Below are 24,825 nucleotides of genomic sequence, written 5' to 3' on the forward strand. Positions count from 1 at the left end.
ACTGGAATCTGTTGAGGGTGAAAAACCCAGCAGTGTTGTAGTTCTTGACACAAACCGGTGCGTCAGGCACCTACTACCGTACCCCGTTCAAAGGCATTTAAATGCTGTCTTGCCCATTCACCCTGTGAATGAATGGCACACATACACAATCCATATTTCAATTGTTTCGAGGCTTACAAATCCTTACTTTACCTGTCTCCTAAGTGTATTTAACATATGACATCAAGAAGGGATCATAGCTTTCACCTGGATTCACTTGGTCACTCTATATCATTGAAAGAGTTGGTGTTCTTAATCTTTTGTATACTGTCATTCCTTGGCTATGTCATTACTAATTTGAAAAATATAAATACTGATACATTTACTACCTCAAACACTTAATCTGCAAACATGGCAAGTTTAATTAGTGGGTGTTGGTGATTTCAGAACCAAAGTGGAGGCACAAAAAACAGGCTACATCTTCCCCCTAATCTGATAGTGGTAGATGCCTAGTCTCCCTTATGGCTCAGCTCAGGTGCCTAAATACAGTCGTACATACACCATAGACATGCATCATTTACACACCACAAACACACAGAAGTCAGCTCAGAGAGGCCCAGCTCATGAGCTCCATCAGTAGCAGATTTTATTTTAGAAAGGAGAATGAATGTGTTTATGCAACAAATGTTAGTGTGTCACATCTGTCGATTTGTTCTCTAATCAAACTGAATCACAACTAATCGTTTCAAACTAAAACATATCATTCCTGTATCATGTCGGAGCTCACCTATCTAGATGCGTTATCAAATCTTCTTGAAAGGGAAAGACGTACATCCCTACTATATAATAATAATAATAATATATGCCATTTAGCAGACGCTTTTATCCAAAGCGACTTACAGTCATGTGTGCATACATTCTACGTATGGGTGGTCCCGGGGATTGAACCCACTACCCTGGCGTTACAAGCGCCATGCTCTACCAACTGAGCTACAATGGTGTTGGTACAATTGACAATGAGGATCCATTTATTTATCCATTTACTGTTTTAAATCTGGATTACTTTGATACAAAAATGACCAAATTACCTGCTGTAGGTATTATCAGCCAGGTTTTAGCTTGTATTATTTTTGTTTGATACAGTATTCATTATTACATAGGGCTCTGATTATGTCTGTCGCAGTTGAATCTCATTGAATAAACTTTATTGATCCCCAGAGGGTATAATAAAAACAATAGTTACGCTTTCAGACAGTAGCCAATTTGAATGCTTCAGGTTGACCTTTTGATATACAGTGGTGCAAAAAAGTATTTAGTCAGCCACCAATTGTGCAAGTTCTCCCACTTAAAAAGATGAGGCTTGTAATTGTCATCATAGGTACACTTCAAGCATGACAGACAAAATGAGAAAAAAAAATCCAGAAAATCACATTGTAGGATTTTTAATGAATTTATTTGCAAATTATGGTGGAAAATAAGTATTTGGTCAATAACAAAAGTTTATCTGTAACGAAATTCGTCTGTTGTTTGTAGAGAGTCAGACCGAAATGCAGCGTGTAGGTTACTCATGACTTTTAATGAAGAAAATGATGTACATGAAATAACTGAAAATACAAAAACAACAAACGAGTGAAACTAATTACAGCCTATCTGGTGACTAACACAGAGACAGGTACAATCACCCACGAAATACAACGCGTACTCAGGCTGCCTAAATACGGTTCCCAATCAGACAACGAGAATCAGCTGACTCCAATTAGGAATCGCCTCAGGCAGCCAAGCCTGACTAGACACACCCCTAATAATATACACTCCCAATTAATACAAACCCCAATACGAAATACAACATATAAACCCATGTCACACCCTGGCCTACCCAAACATATAACAAAAACACAAGATACAATGACCAAGGTGTGACAGAACCCCCCCCCCCCCCTAAGGTGCGGACTCCGGGACGCACCTCAAGAGCATAGGGAGGGTCCGGGTGGGCGTCTGTCCATGGTGGCGGTTCTGGCTCGGGACGTGGACCCCACTCCATAAATGTCCTAGTTCCTCCCCTTCGCGTCCTAGGATAATCCACCTTCTCCGCCGACCATGGCCTAATAGTCCTCACCCTGATCCCCACATAACTGAGGGGCAGCTCGGGACAGAGGGGCAGCTCGGGACAGAGGGGCAGCTCGGGACAGAGGGGCAGCTCGGGACAGAGGGGCAGCTCGGGACAGAGGGGCAGCTCGGGACAGAGGGGCAGCTCGGGACAGAGGGGCAGCTCGGGACAGAGGGGCAGCTCGGGACAGAGGGGCAGCCCGGGACAGAGGGGCAGCCCGGGACAGAGGGGCAGCCCAGTACTGAAAGGAAGCTCAGTACTGAGAGGAAGCTCAGGCAGGTAGTAGGCTCCGGTAAATCCTGGCTGGCTGGTGGACCTGGATGATTCAGGTTGTCTGGCCGATCTAGAAGATCTTGGCAGACTGGCACTTCTGGCGGATCCTGGCAGACTGGCACTTCTGGCGGATCCTGGCAGACTGGTGACGCTGGGCCGACTGGCGGCGCTGGGCAGACAGGAGACTCCGGCAGCGCAGGAGAGGAGAAAGGCTCTGGCTGAGCTGAACAGGCGGGAGACTCCAACAGTGCAGGAGAGGAGAAAAGCTCTGGCTGCGCTGAACAGGCGAGGCGTACTGGACGCGCTGGGCCGACTGGTAGCACTGGACAGACAGGAGACTCCGGCAGCGCAGGAGAGGAGAAAGGCTCTGGCTGCGCTGAACAGGCTGGAGACTCCGATAGCGCAGGAGAAGAGAACAGCTCTGGTTGCGCTAAACAAGCGGGAGACTCCGGCAGCGCAGGAGGGGAGAAAAGCACTGGCTGCGCTGAACAGGCGAGGCGCACTGGAGGCCTGGTGTGTGGTGCTGGAACTGGTGGTACTGGCGCGAGGACACGCACAGGAAGCCTGGTGCGGGGAGCTGCTACCGGAGGACTGGTGTGTAGAGGTGGCTCTGGATAGACCGGACCGTGCAGGCGCACTGGAGCTCTTGAGCACCGAGCCTGCCCAAGCTTACCTGGCTCGATGCCCACTCTAGCCCGGCCAATAGGAAGGGCTGGTATGTGTCGCAGCTGGCTCTGCACCCGCACTGGAAACACCGTGCGCTCCATAGCATAACACGGTGCCTGCCCGGTCTCTCTAGCCCAACGGTGAGCACAGGGAGTATGCGCAGGTTTCCTACCTGGCATAACTATTCTCCCTTTTAGCCCCCCCCCAATATTTTTTTGGGGGGTGACTTTCCGGTTTCCAACCGCATCGCCGTGCTGCCTCCTCATACATGCGCCTCTCCGCTTTAGCTGCCTCTATTTCCTCCTTGGGACGGCGATATTCTCCCGGCTGCTCCCAGGGTCCTTTACCGTCTAATTCCTCCTCCCATGTCCAAATCTCCAAATGATGCAGTCTCTCCCATTGCAACTGCTCTTCACGATTAACAGGGAGAGTAGGCTCAGGTCTGTTTCCTGACTCAGCCACTCTCTCTCTGCGCTTTCCCCTGTTACCTTCGGTTTTCGCTCTGTATAGCAATGCTTTCCTTCTCGATTCCATACGTGTATAGCCCTCTTCGCATTGCTGTAGGGAATCCCAGGCGGGCTCCTGCACTCGCTCTGGGTCGGCCGCCCACCTGTCGATTTCTTCCCACGTCGTATAATCCCTGCTTCTGCCGTCCATAGCGTCCTCCTTTAGATCCTGCCAGTTCACACGCTGCTCAGTCTGTGAATGGTGGTGGGTGATTCTGTAACGAAATTCGTCTGTTGTTTGTAGAGAGTCAGACCGAAATGCAGTGTGTAGGTTACTCATGACTTTTAATGAAGAAAATGATGTACATGAAATAACTGAAAATACAAAAACAACAAACGAGTGAAACTAATTACAGCCTATCTGGTAACTAACACAGAGACCGGTACAATCACCCACGAAATACAACGCGCACTCAGGCTGCCTAAATACGGTTCCCAATCCGAGACAACGAGAATCAGCTGACTCCAATTAGGAATCGCCTCAGGCAGCCAAGCCTAACTAGACACACCCCTAATAATACACACTCCCAATTAATACAAACCCCAATACGAAATACAACATATAAACCCATGTCACACCCTGGCCTACCCAAACATATAACAAAAACACAAGATACAATGACCAAGGCGTGACATTATCTCAATACTTTGTTATATACCCTTTGTTGGCAAAGTCAGAGGTCAAATGTTTTCTGTAAGTCTTCACAAGGTTTTCACACACTGTTGCTGGTATTTTGGCCCATTCCTCCATGCAGATCTCCTCTAGAGCAGTGATGTTTTGGGGCTGTTGCTGGGCAACATGGACTTTCAACTCCCTCCAAAGATTTTCTATGGGGTTGAGATCTGGAGACTGGCAAGGCCACTCCAGGACCTTGAAATGCTTCTTACGAAGCCACTCCTTCGTTGCCGGGGTGTGTTTTTGGGATCATTGTCATGCTGAAAGACCCAGCCACGTTTCATCTTCAATGCCCTTGCTGATGGAAGGAGGTTTTCACTCAAAATCTCACGATACATGGCCCCATTCATTCTTTCCTTTACACGGATCAGTCGTCGTGGTCCCTTTGCAGAAAAACAGCCCCAAAGCATGATGTTTCCACCCCCATGCTTCACAGTAGGTATGGTGTTCTTTGGATGCAACTCAGCATTCTTTGTCCTCCAAACACGACGAGTTGAGTTTTTACCAAAACGTTATATTTTGGTTTCATCTGACCATTTGACATTCTCCCAATCTTCTTCTGGATCATCCAAATGCTCTCTAGCAAACTTCAGACGGGACTGGACATGTACTGGCTTAAGCAGGGGGACACGTCTGGCACTGCAGGATTTGAGTCCCTGGCGGCGTAGTGTGTTACTGATGGTAGGCTTTGTTACTTTGGTCCCAGCTCTCTGCAGGTCATTCACTAGGTCCCCCTGTGTGGTTCTGGGATTTTTCTCACCATTCTTGTGATCATTTTGACCACACGGGGTGAGATCTTGCGTGGAGCCCCAGATCGAGGGAGATTATCAGTGGTCTTGTATGTCTTCCATTTCTTAATAATTGCTCCCACAGTTGATTTCTTCAAACCAAGCTGCTTACCTATTGGTCTACAATTTTGTTTCTGGTGTCCTTTGACAGCTCTTTAGTTTTGGCCATAGTGGAGTTTGGAGTGTGACTGTTTGAGGTTGTGGACAGGTGTCTTTTTTATACTGATAACACGTTCAAACAAGTGCCATTAATACAGGTAACGAGTGGAGGACAGAGGAGCCTCTTAAAGAAGTTACAGGTCTGTAAGAGTCAGAAATCTTGCTTGTTTGTAGGTGACCAAATACTTATTTTCCACCATAATTTGCAAATAAATTCATAAAAAATCCTACAATGTGATGTCATAGTTGAAGTGTACCTTTGAAAATTACAGGCCTCATCTTTTTAAGTGGGAGAACTTGCACAATTGGTGGCTGACTAAATACTTTTTTGCCCCACTATAGTTCTTCACATGCAAAACACTGGGAGGGTCTAGTGAAGCAATGATAGCTTATCTGCCAGCAGCACAGCCCAGTTTATGAAATATTTACATGGTGTTTAAAAGCATGTTAATTACTAACCCACAAAGTACGCTTTCTCTTGCCCAACATCTCTAGGCAAAGACCAAAAACATCCGTCTCCCCATTTGGCCATCCTCAAGGTGTTTCCATATCAATAGAAAATTGAAGGGATAATTCTCCCAAATTTGATAATCATATTTGTTTACCCTGTTAAGTAGTCCATGGACACAGACTGCTGTCTTCACACTTTGGGGTTGTTGCTTGTTAATTTGGGGTATTTTGACTTCCACTGGTGAGTAGTCTTGCTAACCAGCTACTGTAGAGGACAGTCTCACTATGATCACCCTTAGCGGCATTGTCATAAAAAGGATCTTTCTGGCTTTTAGGGATACACTATTTTCAACGTTTTCCCCTGAAAAATGGAAGTAAGGACTCTACTCAAGTGACTTTCTATGCATGCTACGTTAGGTTATGCTATGATAAACCATCTTCTAATCTAATGGGTATGATTAACTGATACTACTGCACTCTGCTGTTAAATTATATTAATACTTTGAGCCTTTTGGTATCGAAGCCTGAGGACTTATTCAGGGCAGGGCTCGTTTACCTAACGTTCAGATAGAAATGTATCATGTACAAAAATGATTGCTTATCTGAATAACCCTCAGAGTACTTCTGTCATGTAGAATAATCGGGAATTGTATGTCGGTTCTATGCATTACATTTCTATCTGCAAAGTTTCAAATATTACAGCCCACTGTACATGCCCCATGATGACATTGATTGATAGAATGGTGCCAGTTAGCTAATCCCAAAGGGGAATTTAGACAGGGCACTTTCACACACAGTGGGGGGTTGAAAATTAACTGAACTTCAGACTTAAAGTAAATCATGACTTCCAATCTCCTAAAAAAAAAAAAATCAGATGTTGAAAAATAATACCTGTAGATTCACTAGTACGCTGTCTTCAGTATGGTGGATGTTTGTTTACCCTTTACCATTCACTAATGTCTTCGGTCTTTATATTTAATTCTGCCTTGTCTTTCAGCCTGTCCAGTGCTGCCCAGCTTGGCTTGCGGACCGAGGAAGAGGACGCAGAGGAACTACAGGTTTGCTCCCTTCTCACTTAGCCAAATCTTCTCCTGTCACACACCATCTCTTCTCGAGGCAAAAACCCTGATTTGAATTAAGACACTCCATTAGCCGTCACTACGAGCGATGGAGGAGGGGGATGAATGGAGTGGTGCCTTTGGCTAAAATCTTCCCCAGATCCCTGGGTGGCAGGCTGCAGTAAAACGCCATGCGTTTAAACTGATTTTTATCCGAGGGGAAGTTGAAGAGTCGAGGCGCCGGTTATGTAAGCGGTTAGCATAGCGTGGATGCTAGCGTTAGCTCCAGTTGAAGTCCTAAGTTTACATAGACTTAAGTTGGAGTCATTAAAACTTGTTTTTCAACCACTCCACAAATGGCAAGTCTGTTTGGACATCTACTTTGTGCATGACACAAGTCATTTTTCCAACAATTGTTTACATGCAGATAATTTCACTAATAATTCACTGCATCACAATTCCAGTGGGTCAGAAGTTAACGTACGCTAAGTTGACTGTGCCTTTAGACAGCTTGGAAAATTACAGAAAATTATATCATGCTTCTGATAGGCTAAATGACATAATTTGAGTCAATTGGAGGTGTATCTGTGGATGTATTTCAAGGCCTACCTTCAAACTCAGTGCCTCTTTGCTTAACATCATGGGAAAATCTAATGAAATCAGCCAAGACCTCAGAAAAAAATTGTAAACCTCGAAGTCTGGTTCATCCTTGGGAGCAATTTCCAAATGCCTGAAGGTACCACGTTCATCTGTACAAACAATAGTACGCAAGTATAAACGCCATGGTACCACGCAGCCGTCATACCGCTCAGGAAGGAGACACGTTCTCTCCTAGAGATGAACGTACTTTGGTGCAAAAAGTGCAAATCAATCCCAGAACAACAGCAAAGGTCCTTGTGAAGATGGAAACCGGTACAAAAGTATCTATATCCACAGAACGAGTTCTATACTATATCAACATAATCTGAAAGGCCGCTCAGCAAGGAAGACGCCACTGCTCCAAAACCGCCATTAAAAAAGCCAGACTACGGTTTGCAACTGCACATGGGGACAGAGAATCTACTTTTTGGAGAAATGTCCTCTGGTCTGATGTAACAAAAATGTAATTGTTTGGCCATAATAATGTTTGGTAGAAAAAAGGGGGAGTCTTGCAAGCCGAAAAAACCCATCCCAACCGTGAAGCACGGTGTCATGTTGTGGGGGTGCTTTGCTGCAGGAGGGACTGGTGCGCTTCAGAAAATAGATGGCATCATGAGGGAGGAAATTTATGTGGATATATTGAAGCAACATCTCCAGACATCAGTCAGGAAGTTAAAGCTTGGTCGCAAATGACAATGACCTCAAGCATACTTCCAAAGTTGTAGTAAAATGGCTTAAGGACAACAAAGTCAAGGTATTGGCATGGCCATCACAAAGCTCTGACCTCAATCCTATAGGAAATTTGTGGGCAGAACTGAAAAAGCGTGTGGGAGCATGTAGGCCTACAAACCTGACTCAGTTACACTAGCTCTATCAGGAGGAATGGGCCACAATTCACCCAACTTATTGTGGGAAGGTTGTGGAAGGCTACCTGAAACGTTTGACCCATGTTAAAAAATTTTAAGGCAATGCTACCAAATACTAATTGAGTGTATGTATGTAAACTTCTGACCCACTGGGAATGTGATGAAAGAAATACAAACTGAAGTAAGTCATTTTCTCTACTATTATTCTGACATTTCACATTCTTAAACTGAAGTGGTGATCCTAACTGACCTAAGACAGGGAATTTTTACTAGGATTAAATGTCAATAATTTTTAACTGAGTTTAAATATATTTGGCTAAGGTGTATGTAAACCTCCGACTTCAACTGTATATACTATTACGGTAATCAAGTCTTCGCCTACATTAAAGGACGATTCTCTCTACATGAGTGACCCGGTCCGTTTCAGTCAAGTCTCACGATCAATCCACCTCCCGCTTGTTCACTTGCTCTCGCTACCTCCCTTGCTTTCCGGTCTAGCAGCGTGAGACGCTGATTCTCACATCAGAGAAGAAAGCCGGAGAATAGAGGAGCTCAGAGATTGAGGGAGACAGAAAGAAAAGACAGAAATAAAGGGTGAGAGAGGGAGGAAAAATGGAGAGCTGTCTGGTGAGAGAGAGAAAGATGTAGAATGCATGGAGTAGACTGAAAGGTGGAGGGAAAGGGGGAAGTAGATGGAGTGTGATAGAAAATGAGTAATCGAGAGCAACCAACACCAGGCGCTATTATAGCACAATAACGATTCACTAATTGAGAGGCATAGCTGAAAAAAAGAGAAAAGGGAAAGACTTACCATTGTAGCTTGACGTAGTGGTGCTCTAGCCGAACTGAAACTCTCCTCTATAGGATGTATGACTTCTATTTATCAGTGCATCTTTCAGCCTTGAAGGCATAGGAAGTAGAATCATTGAATTTCTCTCCAGCGGGTGGCTGAGGAGGAAGGGAGGGGGCACACACTCTGAAAAGCCTCTGGATCTTTCCCTCTTTTCTCCTGACTTTTGCTCAATTCCTATATTTTTCTCGCCTCCTCTCCTATTTTTCTTCCATATACATTTCCCTCTGGTTAATTTATTTTTATGTCTGTGTCTATCCTTTCCCCATCCTATTCCTTGGCCACTCCTCCCCCTCGTCTCTAGCTGGTGGAGGAGGATGCGTTGTTGGTGGGTCTGGACACGGAGCTACGCGGGCCAGCCAAGTCTATGGGCATGATGGCGCTGCTGCAGACGCTGAGGACAGCTCTCTACCACAAGTACCACCAGGAGGTGGCAGCGCTGAAGGAACAACACTGTGCTGAGCTCAGCAGACTCAGAGAAGAGAGGGTGCAGGAAAAGAGCGAGAGATTGAGGGAGGAAGGAGAGGAGGATGTGCGGTTGCAGGTGAAGCCGGACCCGGAGGGCATCAACGGGAGCAAATGCTATATCGAGGGACCCAGCACGGAGGACCAAGGCGTGCAGGAGAGGAGACACCAGGAGAGGGTGGAGGAGGAGATAGCTAAGGTAAGAAGTTAACTGCCGAACAGGGACAATTATAAACCCCCCCCGAAAAACAGGTATTATAAAGTATCTAGATACTTTTGCTAGCAAATTTTACATTTCCGTGTAGTTTACCAAATAAATGGTCTGACTGAGATGTGGAAATACCCGGTTTACAAATCCCAAAATAAAGAAATTATCTTACTCCAGTAAATGTTTATAGAAAGTTAGCAAAAATAGATAAGATCTTGCAACCGTGGAAAGGAAAATACCTGTCTCTTTGTGGAAAAATCATCAAATCAAATGTATTTATATAGCCCTTCGTACATCATCTGATATCTCAAAGTGCTTTACAGAAACCCAGCCTAAAACCCCAAACAGCAAGCAATGCAGGTGTAGAAGCACGGTGGCTTGGAAAAACTCCCTAGAAAAGCCAAAACCTAGGAAGAAACCTAGAGGAACCAGGCTATGTGGGGTGGCCAGTCTTCTTCTGGCCTCCCCTGATGAACTCTTTAGTCATATCACAGTTTACCTGTTTGCTTATAGTTTTGCCTACACCTATTGACCTGCTTTTTAAATTATATGAACAAAAAATATTCAATTCTATTTGGAATGGCAAGCCAGACAAAATTAAAAGGGCCTATTTATATAATGAATATGAATTCGGAGGGCAGAAATTATTAAAGCATTAGACCTCTCACGAAAGGCATCAGTCATAGAAAAGTTATATTTAATCCAAACTGGTTCTCTAGAAAATTGGTAGGAATGTCTCATCCTATGTTCAAGAATGGCCTTTTCCCTTTATTCAGATTACACCTGCTCATTTTCGGTTGTTTGAAAAGGAAATAATCTCCAATATCGTAATTTTTTTAAACAAGCCTGAGAAAGTTGGTTGCAATTTCAGTTTAATCCACCTGAAAATAAAGAAAAAATTAATGCAACAAATATTGTGGTTAAACTCAGATATACTAATTGATTAACATTTTTGTGAATGATATCATAAATAGGACTGGTGGAGTTATGTCACACATGCAGCTAACACGGACATATGGGAATGTCTGCTCTACCCAAAATTACAACCAACTAATTGCAGCATTACCACAATAATGGAAGAGGCAAGTAGAAGGGGAAAAAAGTAAGGAACTTTTGTCAGCCCTGTATTAAAGAACATAAATGGTTAAAGAAAAGTGTGATAAGTAAAAACATTTACCAAATTAATTTAAGGACCAAAATCTGACAGCTGTGCCGTATAAATTGTAAAATAGTTGGGTAGAGATTTTCGATGTACCCATTTCATGGCACATGGTTTATGAATTGATATGCAAAACAACGACTGAGTCAAAACTTCACATTTTTCAATTTAAATTACTATACAAAATTCTTGCAACCACTGGAATGTTATATATATATATATATGGGAGATACAATCTTCCCAGCTCTGCAGATTTTGCTGTGAGGAGGCAGTCATTAGATAATTTATTTTGGTATTGTTCATATGTAGCTCTTTTTTGGTCACAGATCCAGGAATGGCTGAAGAATTGCAATATTTGCCTAGAGCTAATGCTGCAGATAGCAATACTGGGGATTTGAAAAGCCATAATCAAACAATCAATAACATCATTATTTTAGCACAACTGTTTGTAAATGAAAAATAATCTGTAGAAGCTCTGTATTTATTTTTAAATTTATTTGAAAATATACATTTTAAAATGTTTTGCCTTTCACTTGTCAACATTACATTTAAACCATTCCACTATGATTGGCTCATACGCATATCTCCTAGGTCATAGTTCAGATGTCGGTGGAGTTTGCTCAGCAAAGCGAATTGGCCCGAATCACGAAGAACGCCCGCGAGACCACCTCAGCCATGCAGACCCAGTCCGAGGAGGATGAGGCAGGGGTGGAAGAGGAGCAGCAGACCCCTAGGAGCTCACTCACCAAGGGCATCTCTCTGGAGGAGGTGCAGAGGAGGATCGTGGAGGAAAAAGAAAGGCTGGAGATAGAGCTGGAGGAGAGGACTGCGGAACTACATGGGATTAAAGAGCAGCTTCGCCGTAGAGGTCCAGGATCTGAGCAGGTTAGCATTGGGTGATTTCTGGATAGTATTTGATTTGCACAGTAGCATGTGTTCACTGTTTGTATTTGGGGTTATGATACCGAGGTTGGCATTAGTTTCTAAGATGCACAGGCTTAGGACTTGGATGAGTTTTTATGCTCTTCGAAACATGCAATCTAACCACATAAAACCACTCTCCGTAGAAGCTGATTGTAGTTCTGTGTTAAATGACAAGTTTGAAAGTGGAGTGATTTTCATTCACCAGCCAAGTATTGTCTCGTCTAACCCATTGCTCCTCATATTGAGAAGCACTTAGTGGGTTAAACCACTTGATCGCCTAGGGAGGGATATTATTATACCTCACATGGTGTGGTTTGCTTTGTACAAACCCTTCAGGGGCCTTTTGAAGGATAACACTGTGTCCTTACACTCGTTGTCTCCCTCACTCCTTCTCCTTCTAGCTCTTTTTCTCAATACTTTTTTAGCCTAAGCCATAGCCTACTATCACGTCATGTCCAAAGTGTTCCTATTCGAAGAGGCTGTGACGTCAAACCAAAGATGCTTCACTCAGCTGCAATATTGGCTACACCCACAGGGCGCTTATTTTCATTCGGAAGACCTTAGCCTGTTTGCTAGCATTGTCACCAAAAGTATGTATGAGACATAAACTAACGCAACGCCAAAAAGTATATGCCATAGTAACTTTTAGTTTAGATTTTTGGCATTGCTAAAGGGCCTAGCAAGCCTCAATGTAATGGTGCTTGGGTCGGGGCGGCAGCGTAGCTTAGTGGTTAGTGTTGGACTAGTAACCAAAAGATTGCAAGTTCAAATCCCGAGCTGACAAGGTACAAATCTGTTGTTCTGCCCCTGAACAAGGCAGTTAGCCCACTGTTCCTAGGCCGTCATTGAAAATAAGAATTTGTTCTTAACTGACTTGCCTAGTTAAATAAAGGTAAAATAAATACTTTCCCTGAAAGCTTACAGTAGATAATTCTATGTCCTCATAAGTGATAAGTTTGGGAGAAAATATAAGCACCGTTGTGGTATGATCTGAGTACTTGAGCTGTCATTTGAGCCCTGTGTTTTACACGCTTGAGATACAGTATTTATGCTGAATTAAATATTCATTTATTTTGAAAGCTCACTGTGTGGATGTCCTGCCCACAATCATGGTGTGCTGCTGACACACACACACACACACACACACACACACACACACACACACACACACACACACACACACACACACACACACACACACACACACACACACACAAACACAAACACAAACACAAACACACACACACACCTTGCAACGCCAGGCTTTTCAAAAAACATTGCATGATGACATTGAATGCCGGGTTGTTCATAATGTGACGAGAGTCCTCCTAACACACACTAAAGAGTAATCCTGTAATGTTGAAGACAACTTGGAAAATTTGTTGTTTACAGTTGAAGTCGGAAGTTTAAATACACCTTAGCCAACTACATTTAAACTCATTTAACAATTCCTGACACTTAATCCTTGTAGAAAGTATGGGTAGCCTTCCACAAGCTTCCCACAAAAAGTTGGGTGAATTTTGGCCCATTCCTTCTGATAGAGCTGGTGTAACTGAGTCAGGTTTGTAGGCCTCCATGCTCCCACACGCTTTTTCAGTTCTGCCCACAAATTTTCTATATGATTGAGGTCAGGGCTTTGTGATGGCCACTCCAATACCTTGACTTTGTTGTACTTAAGCCATTTTGACACAACTTTGGAATTATGCTTGAGGTCATTGTCCATTTGGAAGACCCATTTGCAACCAAGCTTTAACTTCCTGACTGATGTCTGGAGATGTTGCTTCAATATATCCACATACCATTCCTACCTCATGATGCCATCTATTTTGTGAAGTGCACCAAACCCTCCTGCAGCAAAGCACCCCCACAACATGATGCTGCCACCCCCGTGCTTCACGGTTGGGATGGTGTTCTCCGGCTTGCAAGCCTCCCCCTTTTTCCTCCAAACATAACGATGGTCATTATGGCCAAACAATTCTATTTTTGTTTCATCAGACCAGAGGACATTTCTCCAAAAAGTACAGTCTTTGTCCCCATGTACAGTTGCAAACCGTAGTCTGGCTTTTTTATGGTGGTTTTGGAGCAGTGACTTCTTCCTTGCTGAGCGGCCTTTCAGGTTAATTTGAAATAGGACTTGTTTTACTGTGGATATACCGTAATTTCTGGACTAATAAGCACACCTGAATATAAACCACACCCACTGAATTATTTAAAAATATGTATTTTGTACATAAATACGCTGCACATGTCTATAAGCCGCAGGTGCCTACTGGTACATTGAAACAAATTAACTTGGTCACTATCTTCCTCCTCCTGTGCACTGAAACCACTGAAGTAATCTCCTTCGGTGTCGGAGATGAATAGCCTCAGAGTTGCTTCATCCGATGCTGGATCGTTTTCATTGTCGCTCTCGTCACTTTCATCCGGAGGCAAATACCCCGCTGAGCTCATGCTGCCCCTTCAACACGCAGCAGTCCAGCCTTTCGAAACCCGTTGATGATAGTGGATTTTATGACCATGTTCCACGCTGTCAGGACCCACTGGCAGACTTGACCATAAGTTGCTCTTATCATGCAGCCCGTTTTATAGTGAAGGATTTCTCCCCACTTGTCATCCAAGACTCCCACTGAACAAGGAGCGCCACCTTAAATGCACGATTTACACTGATGTCGAGTGGCTGCAAATACTTTGGGCCATCTGCTTTTCTTCCCTCTGAAAGCCTTTGTTGTCTTTTTGCACTGAGTCAGTTTTTCACGCTGCTGTTTCCAACATCTTATCATCGACTCATTAAGGCCAAGCTCCCGTGCAGCAGCTCTCTTTCCTTTTCCAACAGCCAGATCGATCACCTTCAACTTGAAAGCTGAATCATATGCATTTCTCCGTGTCTTTGCCATGATGAGTGTGACAAAATTACTACAATAATCAAAATGATGGGAAGTTTGAGCGCGCTCGATTTTACGTCACATTATGTGACGGTGCTCAGTTTTTTGGCAGCATGAATCTTGTGTACTTGCGTACTATTGTTTGTACAGATGAACGTGGTACTTTCAGGCATTTGGAAATTGCTCCCAAGTATGAACCAGACTTGTGGAGATAGATATACCATTTTTTTCTGAGGTCTTGGCTGATTTCATTAGATATTCCCATGATGTCAAGCAAAGCGGCACTGAGTTTGAAAGTCGGCCTTGAAATACATCCACAGGTACACCTCCAATTGAGTCAAATGTTGTCGATTAGCCTATCAGAATATCAGAAGCTTCTAAAGCCATGACACAATTTTCTGGAAATTTCCAAGCTGTTTAAAGGCACAGTCAACTTGGTGTATGTAAACTTCTAACCCACTGGAATTGTGATACAGTGAAATAATCTGTCTGTAAACAGTTGTTTGAAAAATGACTTGTGGTTGAAAAATAAGTTTTAATGACTCCAACCAAAGTGTATGTAAACTTCAGACTTCAACTGTAACTGCAATTGCCTTATTGTTCATAGCTGGAGTTTGCATGCATTTAGGCTACTTTTCCCCCTTGTGTGTGTGTGTGGGGAAGAGGTTGCATGTATAGAGACATTCACCACCAAGTTGACAAACGTGCACAGGCGATGGTAGGGGTTTGCTTAGCTACCACATAGTGTTCACGCCACTGCATCACAAGTGTTTTAACATTTTGAGTCGAAGCATCAAACAGCCATTTTATGTTATTGTGAATGTTATCGTTTTGGTCATTGAATAAATTAAGGCTACTTGCTTTTTTATTGCAGATGGGATATTCCTCTGAGGGAGAGAGTGAGAGGAAAGCAAATAGAAAGAAGGAAAGTGAAAAAGTGCAAGTGAAAAGCAGAGTCTCACAGAAAGAAAAGGTAATGTTTTTATTTTACAGTTCAGTTGCACCTCTGCTACTTTCCACCTCAGTGTAAAAGACATCAGAGTTGAGACATCAGAGACATCAGAATCCATAGTGATGATGCAGTTTTTCAGTGTTTGATGGAGACTTACTCTCAGGAGTGCTAGTTGGAATTTCTTCGGAGTTGTTTTCAGAATCCCAAAATGTTATTCAGTGTTTGATGAATGGAAACTCACTTTCAGTAGTGTGAATTGAAATGTCTTCAGGCTATTTTTATTCAACCAGCCCCCGAATGCCCATGATGGCTGTCGCTTTTGGCACCTTGATGTGTGTAGTTATTAATATGTTATACCCTCAGTACATTAAATCCTGTTAATCTATTGACTGCATTTACTGATGTTCAGTTGGGACTATGTGCTCTTTGCATAATAGCCTAACTTATTATGACATGAAGAGTACCTACTCTTTTCGTTTCTAATTTAAATGTCAAACTGTTAAATCTCAACCAAATGATGAAATATAAAGATTGAAGCTCAAAGGTAAAGAGATTGTGGCAGAAACCTCATCAGCCTTCACCAGTACACACAATGTGGTCATTTATAAATCAACATGAACATCTTTAGATTAGTATTCTATCTGAATGAGCAGCATTTCTGTTCCCTCACCATGAGAGGGAGCCACTCTACTTCCTGCATCAGCCCTGGACTCTGGTGCACCTGTTGCCATAACAGCACAAAGATACTAGTGTTTCCCTAGCTTCTATGGATTTGTGTAAGTGTGTGTGTGTGTACTGGTGCGCGCTGCGACTCTCGTCTGATTTGAATCCACTTTCCATGTAATGATCATGTCTTCAGCTTGCCTGGCCGTCGCCGTCTCATGTTTCCAGGAATCGTCAACACAGTGTGAAAGTCTGTGCTTGTCTGTAAATGGGTGATAATGACAGGGCTGTTGTCGTTCTTCTCCCTCCTGCCGGTCCATCCACTGAAGAAGAGGGGAGAAGAGGAAGGTGAGAAAGATGAAGAGGTCAGGAGGAAGAGGGCCATGGGTGGAGATATCTCGTCACAAGATCGAGAGGATGACTCTTGTCCAGATCATCAAGTCATCACTACTGAGAGGTATGACTAGAGAATGATAGAAATGTTCTGTACTTTCAGTTTAATTTATATTGTAGAGAATATTATTAACTCCTCTGCACGTGTCATGATTTTACCTCTGCACATTTATTGTATATTCTTTACCAGAGAATTGTTTTATTTTTTTATACCCACATTCAGTGCCTTTGGAAAGTATTCAGACCCCTTGACTTTGTCCATATTTTGTTACGTTACAACCTTATTCTAAAAATGATTAAACATTTTTTTAAATCCTTAGCAATCTACACACACTACCCCATAATGACAAAGCAAAAACAGTTTTTTAGATTTTTTTCCAAATGTATTAAAAAAAATAAAAAAACACACATTATTTACTTAAGTATTCAGACCCTTTGTTACGAGACTCGGAATTGAGCTCAGATGCATCCTGTTTCCATTGATCATCCTCCAAATGATTGCCTCACCTGGTTTACCAGGTGTCAAATCGGAGGGCCTGTTGTCCGGACCTCTGGTAGTCTCTATGGGGGTGCCACGTGGTTAAATTCTCAGGCCGACACTCTTCTCTGTATACATCAATGATGTCGCTCTTGCTGCTGGTGATTCTCTGATCCACCTCTACGCAGATAACACCATTTTGTATACTTCTGGCCCTTCGTTGGACACTGTGTTAACTAACCTCCAGATGAGATTCAATGCCATACAGCTCTCCTTCCGTGGCCTCCAACTGCTCTTAAATGCAAGTAAAACTAAATGCATGCTCTTCAACCGATCACTGCCCGCACATGCCCACCCGTCCAGCATCACTACTCTGGATGGCTCTGACTTAGGTGTCTGGTTAGACTGTAAACTCTCCTTCCAGACTCGCATTAAGCATCTCCAATCCAAAATTAAATCTAGAATCGGCTTCCTATTTCGCAACAAAGCATCCTTCACTCATGCTGCCAAACATACCCTTGTAAAACTGACTATCCTACCGATCCTTGACTTTGGCGATGTCTTTTACAAAATAGCCTCCAACACGCTACTCAGCAATTTGGATGCAGTCTATCATAGTGCCATCCGTTTTGTCACCAAAGCCCCATATACTACCCACCACTGCGACCTGTACGCTCTCGTTGGCTGACCCTCACTTCACCCTCATCGCCAAACCCACTGGCTCCAGGTCATCGACAAGTCTCTGCTAGGTCAAGCCCCGCCTTTTCTCAGCTCACTGGTCACCATAGCAACACCCACCCATAGCACACTCTCCAGCAGGTACATCTCACTGGTCACCCCCGAAGCCAATTCATCCTTTGGCTGTCTTTCCATCCAGTTCTCTGCTGCCAAAGACTGGAATGAACTGCAAAAATCACTGAAGCTGGAGACTCTTACCTCCCTCATTAGCTTTAAGCACCGGCTGTTAGAGCAGCTCACAGATCCCTGTATATAGCCAATCTGTGAACAGCCCATCCAACTACCTCATCCCCATATTGTATTTATTTATCTTGCTCCTTTCCACCCCAGTACCTCTAATTGCACATTCATCTTCTGCACATCCACCATTCCAGTGTTTATTTCTATATTGTAATTTCTTCGCCACCATGGCCTATTTATTGCCTTAACTCACTTATCCTACCTCATTTGCACTCACTGTATATAGACTTTTTGTTTTCCTTTTTTTTCCTACTGTAATAGTGACTGCATGTTCGTTTATTCCATGTGTAACTCTGTGTTGTTGTATGTATCGAACTGCTATGCTTGATCTTGGCCAGGTCACAGTTGCAAATGAGAACTTGTTCTGAACTAGCCTGCCTGGTTAAATAAAGGTGAAATAAATCCCCCAAAAATTCTACACCTAGATTGGAGTCCACCTTTGGTAAATTCAATTGATTGGACAAGATTTGGAAAGGCACACACCTGTCTAAGACTCTTCCAAGAGCTGGCCTCCCATCAAAACTGAGCAATCAGGGTGCTGACCAAAAACTTGGTCATTCTAACATAGCTCTTGACTTTCTATGTGGAGATGGGAAAACCTTCCAGAAGCACAACCATCTCTGCAGCACCCCACCAATCAGGACTTTATGGTAGAGTGGCCAGACGGACGCCACTCCTCAGTTAAAGGCACATGACAGCCAGCTTGGCACCCAAAGGACTCTGACCATGAGAAGCAAGATTCTCTGGTCTGATGGAACCAAGACTATTTGGCCTGAATGCCAAGCGTCACTTCTGGAGGAAACCTGGCACCATCCCTCCAGTGAAGCATGGTGGTGGCAGCATCATGCTATGGGCATGTTTTTCATCGGCAGCGACTGGGAGAATAGTCAGGATCAAGTGAAAGAGGAATGGCGCAAAGAGATCCTTGATGAAAACCTTCTCGAGGCTGTAATCGCTGCCAAAGATATTTCAACAAAGTAATGTGTCAACGGTCTGAATACTTATGTAAGTGATATTTCAGTAAATGTTGTATTTTTTATGAATTTGCAAAAAATACTAAACCTGCTTTTGCATTGTTCTTGTGGGGTATTGTGTGGGGATTGATGAGGGGAACGATTTTAATCAATTTTAGAATAAGGCTGTAATTTAACAAAATGTGGAGTGGAGTGGCGTCCATTTGAATACTTTCCGAAAGCACTGTATAAACAGATAAAAGGTGAGACGGACAAGGGACCCGTTCTATACTAAAATGTCTTAACTATAAGATGTGTTTTTGACTGACTATGACAATGTAATACTTTTATATAAGTGGGTTATTTCAGCAGGTGCTCTTTGAGCAAAATTAAGTGATTTTAGCTACTTTATTTTTATTTTTCGACACACAAATGTATTCAAAAAGAGATGTATGCAGTGAATATGACCAAGCACCACGTTTCAAGAAATAGTTTGTGATTTCGGCATATATTTGTAATAAAATTTGATCTGATCTTCATCTAAGTCACACCAATAGACAGAGTGTGCTCAAACTAATAACACAAATTCTTGTATTTTTCTTGTCTATATTGATTACATAATTTAAACATTCACATTGTAGGTTGGAAAAAGTATGTGAACCCCGAGGCTAATGACTACTCCAAAAGCTAATTTGAGTCAGGAGTCAGCTAACCTGGAGTCCAATCAATGAGATTGGAGATGTTGCCCTATAGAAAACACTCCCAAAATGTTGCTTTTCTTTAGTTATTTTTAAATAAAAAATGCACCTTTATTTAACCAGGTAAGCCAGTTGAGAACAAGTTCTCATTTACAACTGCGACCTGGCCAAGATAAAGCAAAAACAGTGTTACAAAAACAGTTACCACATGGGATAAACAAACTTAGTCAATAACAAAATAGAAAAATCTGTATACAGTGTGTGCAAATGAAATTGGGAGGTAAGGCAATAAATATGCCAATAGAGGCAAAGTAATTGCAATTTAGCAATTTACACTGGAGTTATATATGTGCAGATGAGGATGTGCAGGTAGAAATACTGGTGTGCAAAAGAGCAGAAAAACAAATATGGGGATGAGGTAGGTAGGTAGTTGGTTGGATGGGCTATTTACAGATGGGCTGTGAACAGCTGCAGCGATCGGTAAGCTGCTCTGACAGCTGACACTTAAATTTAGTGAGGGAGATATGTCTCCAACTTCAGTGATTTATTTTTCAATTTGTTCCAGTCAGTTTTACAAGGGTATGTTTGGCAGCATGAGTGAAGAAGGCTTTGTTGTGAAATAGGAAGCCGATTCTAGATTGAACTTTTGGATTGGAGATGCTTAATGTGAGTCTGGAAGTTGAGTTTAAAGTCTAGCGAGACACCTAGAATATGTGGACAACTATAAATACCTAAGTCGGAACCACAAGAACAAGAAGCATTTCCTAATTTGAACCATGCCTCGGACAACGGACATCTCAGAAGACCTAGGATTAAGAATTGTTGACTTGCATAAAGCTGGAAAGGGTTGCAAAAGTATCTCTAAAAGCCTTGATGGTCATCAGTCCACGGTAAGATGAATTCCCAAGTTTATCAAGACATTTTGCAGGAGAATGTAAGGCTATCTGTCCGCCAATTGAAGCTCAACAGAAGTTGGGTGATGCAACAGGACAACAACCCAAAACATAGAAGAAAATATGCCTTCTGGAGTGGCCTAGTCAGATTCCTGACCTCAACCCAATTGAGATGCTGTGGCATGACCCCAAGAGAGCAGTTCACACCAGACATCCCAAGAATATTTCTGAACTGAAACAGTTTTGTAATGAGGAATGGTCCAAAATGCCTCCTGACCGTTGTGATCAGCAACTACAGAAAACATTTGGTTGAGGTTATTGCTGCCAAAGGAGGGTTTTTAAATCCAAGGTTTCACATACTCTTTCCACCCTGCATTGTGAATGTTTACATGGTGTGCTCAAAGACATGAAAACGTATAATGTGTTATTAGTTTAAGCAGACTGTCTATTGTGACCTAGATAAAGATCAGATCAAATTTTATGATCAATTTATGCAGAAATCCAGGTATTTCCAAAGGGTACACATACTTTTTCTTGCCACTGTACATATGTAGTTAACCAAAGCACTTGTGCGGTATGCGTCTTGCCAACCTCACCCGTAACAAAAATATTTGTTTTAAGTGAATGAAAGATCATAATCTTTGCTCCCACCAACATTTCATATTTTTGTTTATTTTCTTCTTTCCACAGGAATCTGCTGCGTAAGGCTAACGAGAGCCTCCGACAGGTGCTGAGTGATGTGCTCAAGACCACAGCGGCCGCTGAGGAGACCATCGGATGCCATGTGGAAGGGCTACTGGTACCCCCTCCTCCTCACAGAGACCCACCTGGCAAAGAGCAGCTGGCGAGTCCTTTAGGCCTGCCACAGGGGCAGCTGAAGGTTTGTTGAGCAGCCAATTTCAAATCAACCCCTACCACCTATGCATGTTATGAGGAGTAAAATGGGGTCAGCAATATTGCTCCTCAGGGCCTTACTGGTGTCACAGTTAAGCTACATCTCTAACAAATACATCTGATTACACTTAACTGAATTCCATGATTAGTAGCTAGGGCTGCGACAAATGTGTGACACCAATTATTATTTTATTAAAAATTTATTTAACCAGGAAAGTCAGTTAAGAACAAATTCTTATTTACGATGACGGCCTAGGAACAGTGGGTTAACTGCCTTGTTCAGGGGCAGAACGACAGGTTTTTACCTTGTCAGCTTGGGGATTTGATATAGCAACCTTTCAGTTACTGGCCCAACGCTCTGAACAGTAGGCTACCTGGCGCCCGTCAAGCCCCCTTGGGGATCGGAGTCTTGGAAAAGCACAATAGCACTCCATCAAGATGATTTAGATTTAATTAAATAGAGCCAGACAAAACCTAAACATACAATGAACTAAGGGAGAGAAGAAGAGGTGCAAGGGTTGAGGTCTGGGTGTGTGACAGAAATATACACAGGAGAGGAAAGAAAGATGGAGACAGAATACTTATTGCCAAAAATGCCCATAGTGAATATCATAATTAATGAAGTCCTGCCAGTTTCTAACCACTATTGCCAGTCTAAAGAGGTCCTGCCTGACTGGTTACCTGCTGCCTTTCTTTATGGAACCTTTTTCTTTGGGACCTATGCATCACATTGAATTAATTGTTGATGTATACTCACCCCATTCATGAAATTTGCTAGCGCTTATAGACAGAGAGTCACATGGCCGAGGCTTGCTGTATAAAGCAGGCAGACAGGCAGTGAGGCATTCAGTTCCTGTTCGATTGAATGTTAGAATGAGCAAAGCGAGTGACCTAAGTGACTTTGAGCGTAGTGTGATCATCTGTGTCAGGCGTGCCACTTCCAGTATCTCAGAAATGGTCAGCCTCTTGGGCTTTTCACACACGACAGTGTCTAGGGTTTACCGAGAGTTGTGTGACAAAAAAAAACTTCTGGTTAGCGGTAGTCCTGTGGGTGGAAACCGCTTGTTGATGAGAGGTCGAAGGAGAATGGCAAGAATCGTGCATGCTAACAGCGGGGCCACAAACAGGCAAATAACGTCGCAGTACAACAGGGATGTGCAGAATGGCATCTCTTGTTGGTCCTTGTCACGGCTGGGCTATTGCAGCAGATGACCATGCCGGGTTCCACTCCTATCAGCTAAAAACAAGAGGAAACTGCTCCAGTGGGCACGCGATCACCAACAGTAGACAATTGAGGAGTGGAAAAACATTACCTAGTCCGTTAAATCCTGGTTCCTGTTGCGTCATGCTGATGACAGAGTAAGGATTTGGCTTAAGCAGAATGAGTACATGGCCCCATCTTGCCTGCTGTCAATGTTAAATGCTGCTGGTGTGGGAAATGTTTTCCTTGCACTCGTTAGGGCCCTTGATATCAATTGAGCAACATTTCCATGCCCAAAATATTTCCAGCTGTTCTCTGGGCAAAGAGTGTGTACCTAATAAACTGCCCACTGAGGGTTTAGCGTTAACTTTGCCAATATTCAAAACTTGTATACAGTTTGTGTGAAAGTCAGCTGCATACCCAACCAAGCTGCGAAAGATACAGGGGGATAATTCCTATACTGAACAACAATATAAACGCAACATGCAACAATTATTAAGATTTTACAGAGTTACGGTTCATATAAGGAAATAAATCAATTGAAATAAATTAATTAATCCCTAATCTATTCATTTCAAATGGCTGATGAGGGGAGCCGCCAATCAGAATACGTTTTTCCCGACAGAAATACTCCTCAGCATCCCCTCCACCCCTCAGATGATCCCGCAGGTGAAACTGGATGTAGAGGTCCTGGGCTGGCGTGGTTACACGTGTGATTGTTAGGCCGGTTGGACGTACTGCCAAATTCTCTAAAACTATATGGTTTATGGTAGGAAAAAATTAACATTTAAATTCTTTGGCAACAGCTCTGGTGGACATTCCTGCCAATTGCACGCTCCCTCAACTGGGGACATCTGTGGGGTTGTGTGACACCCCACTGATGTGGCCTTTTATTGTCCCCAGGACAAGGTGCACCTGTGTAATGATCATGCTGCTTTTGTTTGTATTTATTTCTACATTTCATGGTATCCAATTGTTACTATCTTGTCTCATCGCTACAACTCCCATACGGGCTCGGGAGAGACGAAGGTCGAAAGCCATGCATCCTCCGAAACCCAAACAAGCCGCACTGCTTCTTAACACAGCGCCCATTCAACCCGGAAGCCAGCCGCACCAATGTGTCGGAGCCTAGCATCGCCCTAGACCACTGCGCCATGTAATGATCATGCTGTTTAATAAGTTTCTTGATATGCCACACCTGTCAGGTGGATGGATTATCGTGGCAAAGGATAAATGCTTACTAATAGGGATGTAAACAAATTTGTTCACAGCATTTGAGCGAAATAAGCTTTTTGTGCTTAATGGAACATTTCTGCGATTTAAAAAAAAAAAATATATATATATACAGTGCCTTGCGAAAGTATTCGGCCCCCTTGAACTTTGCGACCTTTTACCACTTCAGGCTTCAAACATAAAGATATAAAACTGTATTTTTTTGTGAAGAATCAACAACAAGTGGGACAAAATCATGAAGTGGAACGACATTTATTGGATATTTCAAACTTTTTTAACAAATCAAAAACGGAAAAATTGGGCGTGCAAAATGATTCAGCCCCTTTACTTTCAGTGCAGTAAACTCTCTTCAGAAGTTCAGTGAGGATCTCTGAATGATCCAATGTTGACCTAAATGACTAATGATGATAAATACAATCCACCTGTGTGTAATCAAGTCTCCGTATAAATGCACCTGCACTGTGATAGTCTCAGAGGTCCGTTAAAAGCGCAGAGAGCATCATGAAGAACAAGGAACACACCAGGCAGGTCCGAGATACTGTTGTGAAGAAGTTTAAAGCCGGATTTGGATACAAAAAGATATCCCAAGCTTTAAACATCCCAAGGAGCACTGTGCAAGCGGTAATATTGAAATGGAAGGAGTATCAGACCACTGCAAATCTACCAAGACCTAGCCGTCCCTCTAAACTTTCAGCTCATACAAGGAGAAGACTGATCAGAGATGCAGCCAAGAGGCCCATGATCACTCTGGATGAACTGCAGAGATCTACAGCTGAGGTGGGAGACTCTGTCCATAGGACAACAATCAGTCGTATATTGCACAAATCTGGCCTT

The 24,825-nt window shown here is 43.0% G+C and overlaps 1 protein-coding gene across 1 annotated transcript in view; it reads left to right on the forward strand.

Moving 5' to 3' along the window:
- The window catches only part of LOC124012228 (A-kinase anchor protein 9-like), a 141,425-nt gene that overhangs the window by 50,517 nt on the left and 66,083 nt on the right, over positions 1-24,825 (forward strand). The window contains exons 16-22 of the mRNA XM_046325704.1: positions 6,602-6,662; positions 9,322-9,681; positions 11,441-11,734; positions 15,530-15,628; positions 16,600-16,727; positions 21,354-21,543; positions 22,487-22,514. Of these exons, the coding sequence (XP_046181660.1) occupies positions 6,602-6,662; positions 9,322-9,681; positions 11,441-11,734; positions 15,530-15,628; positions 16,600-16,727; positions 21,354-21,543; positions 22,487-22,514 (1,160 nt within the window). The remainder of the gene's footprint in view (positions 1-6,601; positions 6,663-9,321; positions 9,682-11,440; positions 11,735-15,529; positions 15,629-16,599; positions 16,728-21,353; positions 21,544-22,486; positions 22,515-24,825) is intronic.

Source organism: Oncorhynchus gorbuscha, linkage group LG24 (assembly GCF_021184085.1).
Source record: "Oncorhynchus gorbuscha isolate QuinsamMale2020 ecotype Even-year linkage group LG24, OgorEven_v1.0, whole genome shotgun sequence".
NCBI lineage: Eukaryota > Metazoa > Chordata > Actinopteri > Salmoniformes > Salmonidae > Oncorhynchus > Oncorhynchus gorbuscha.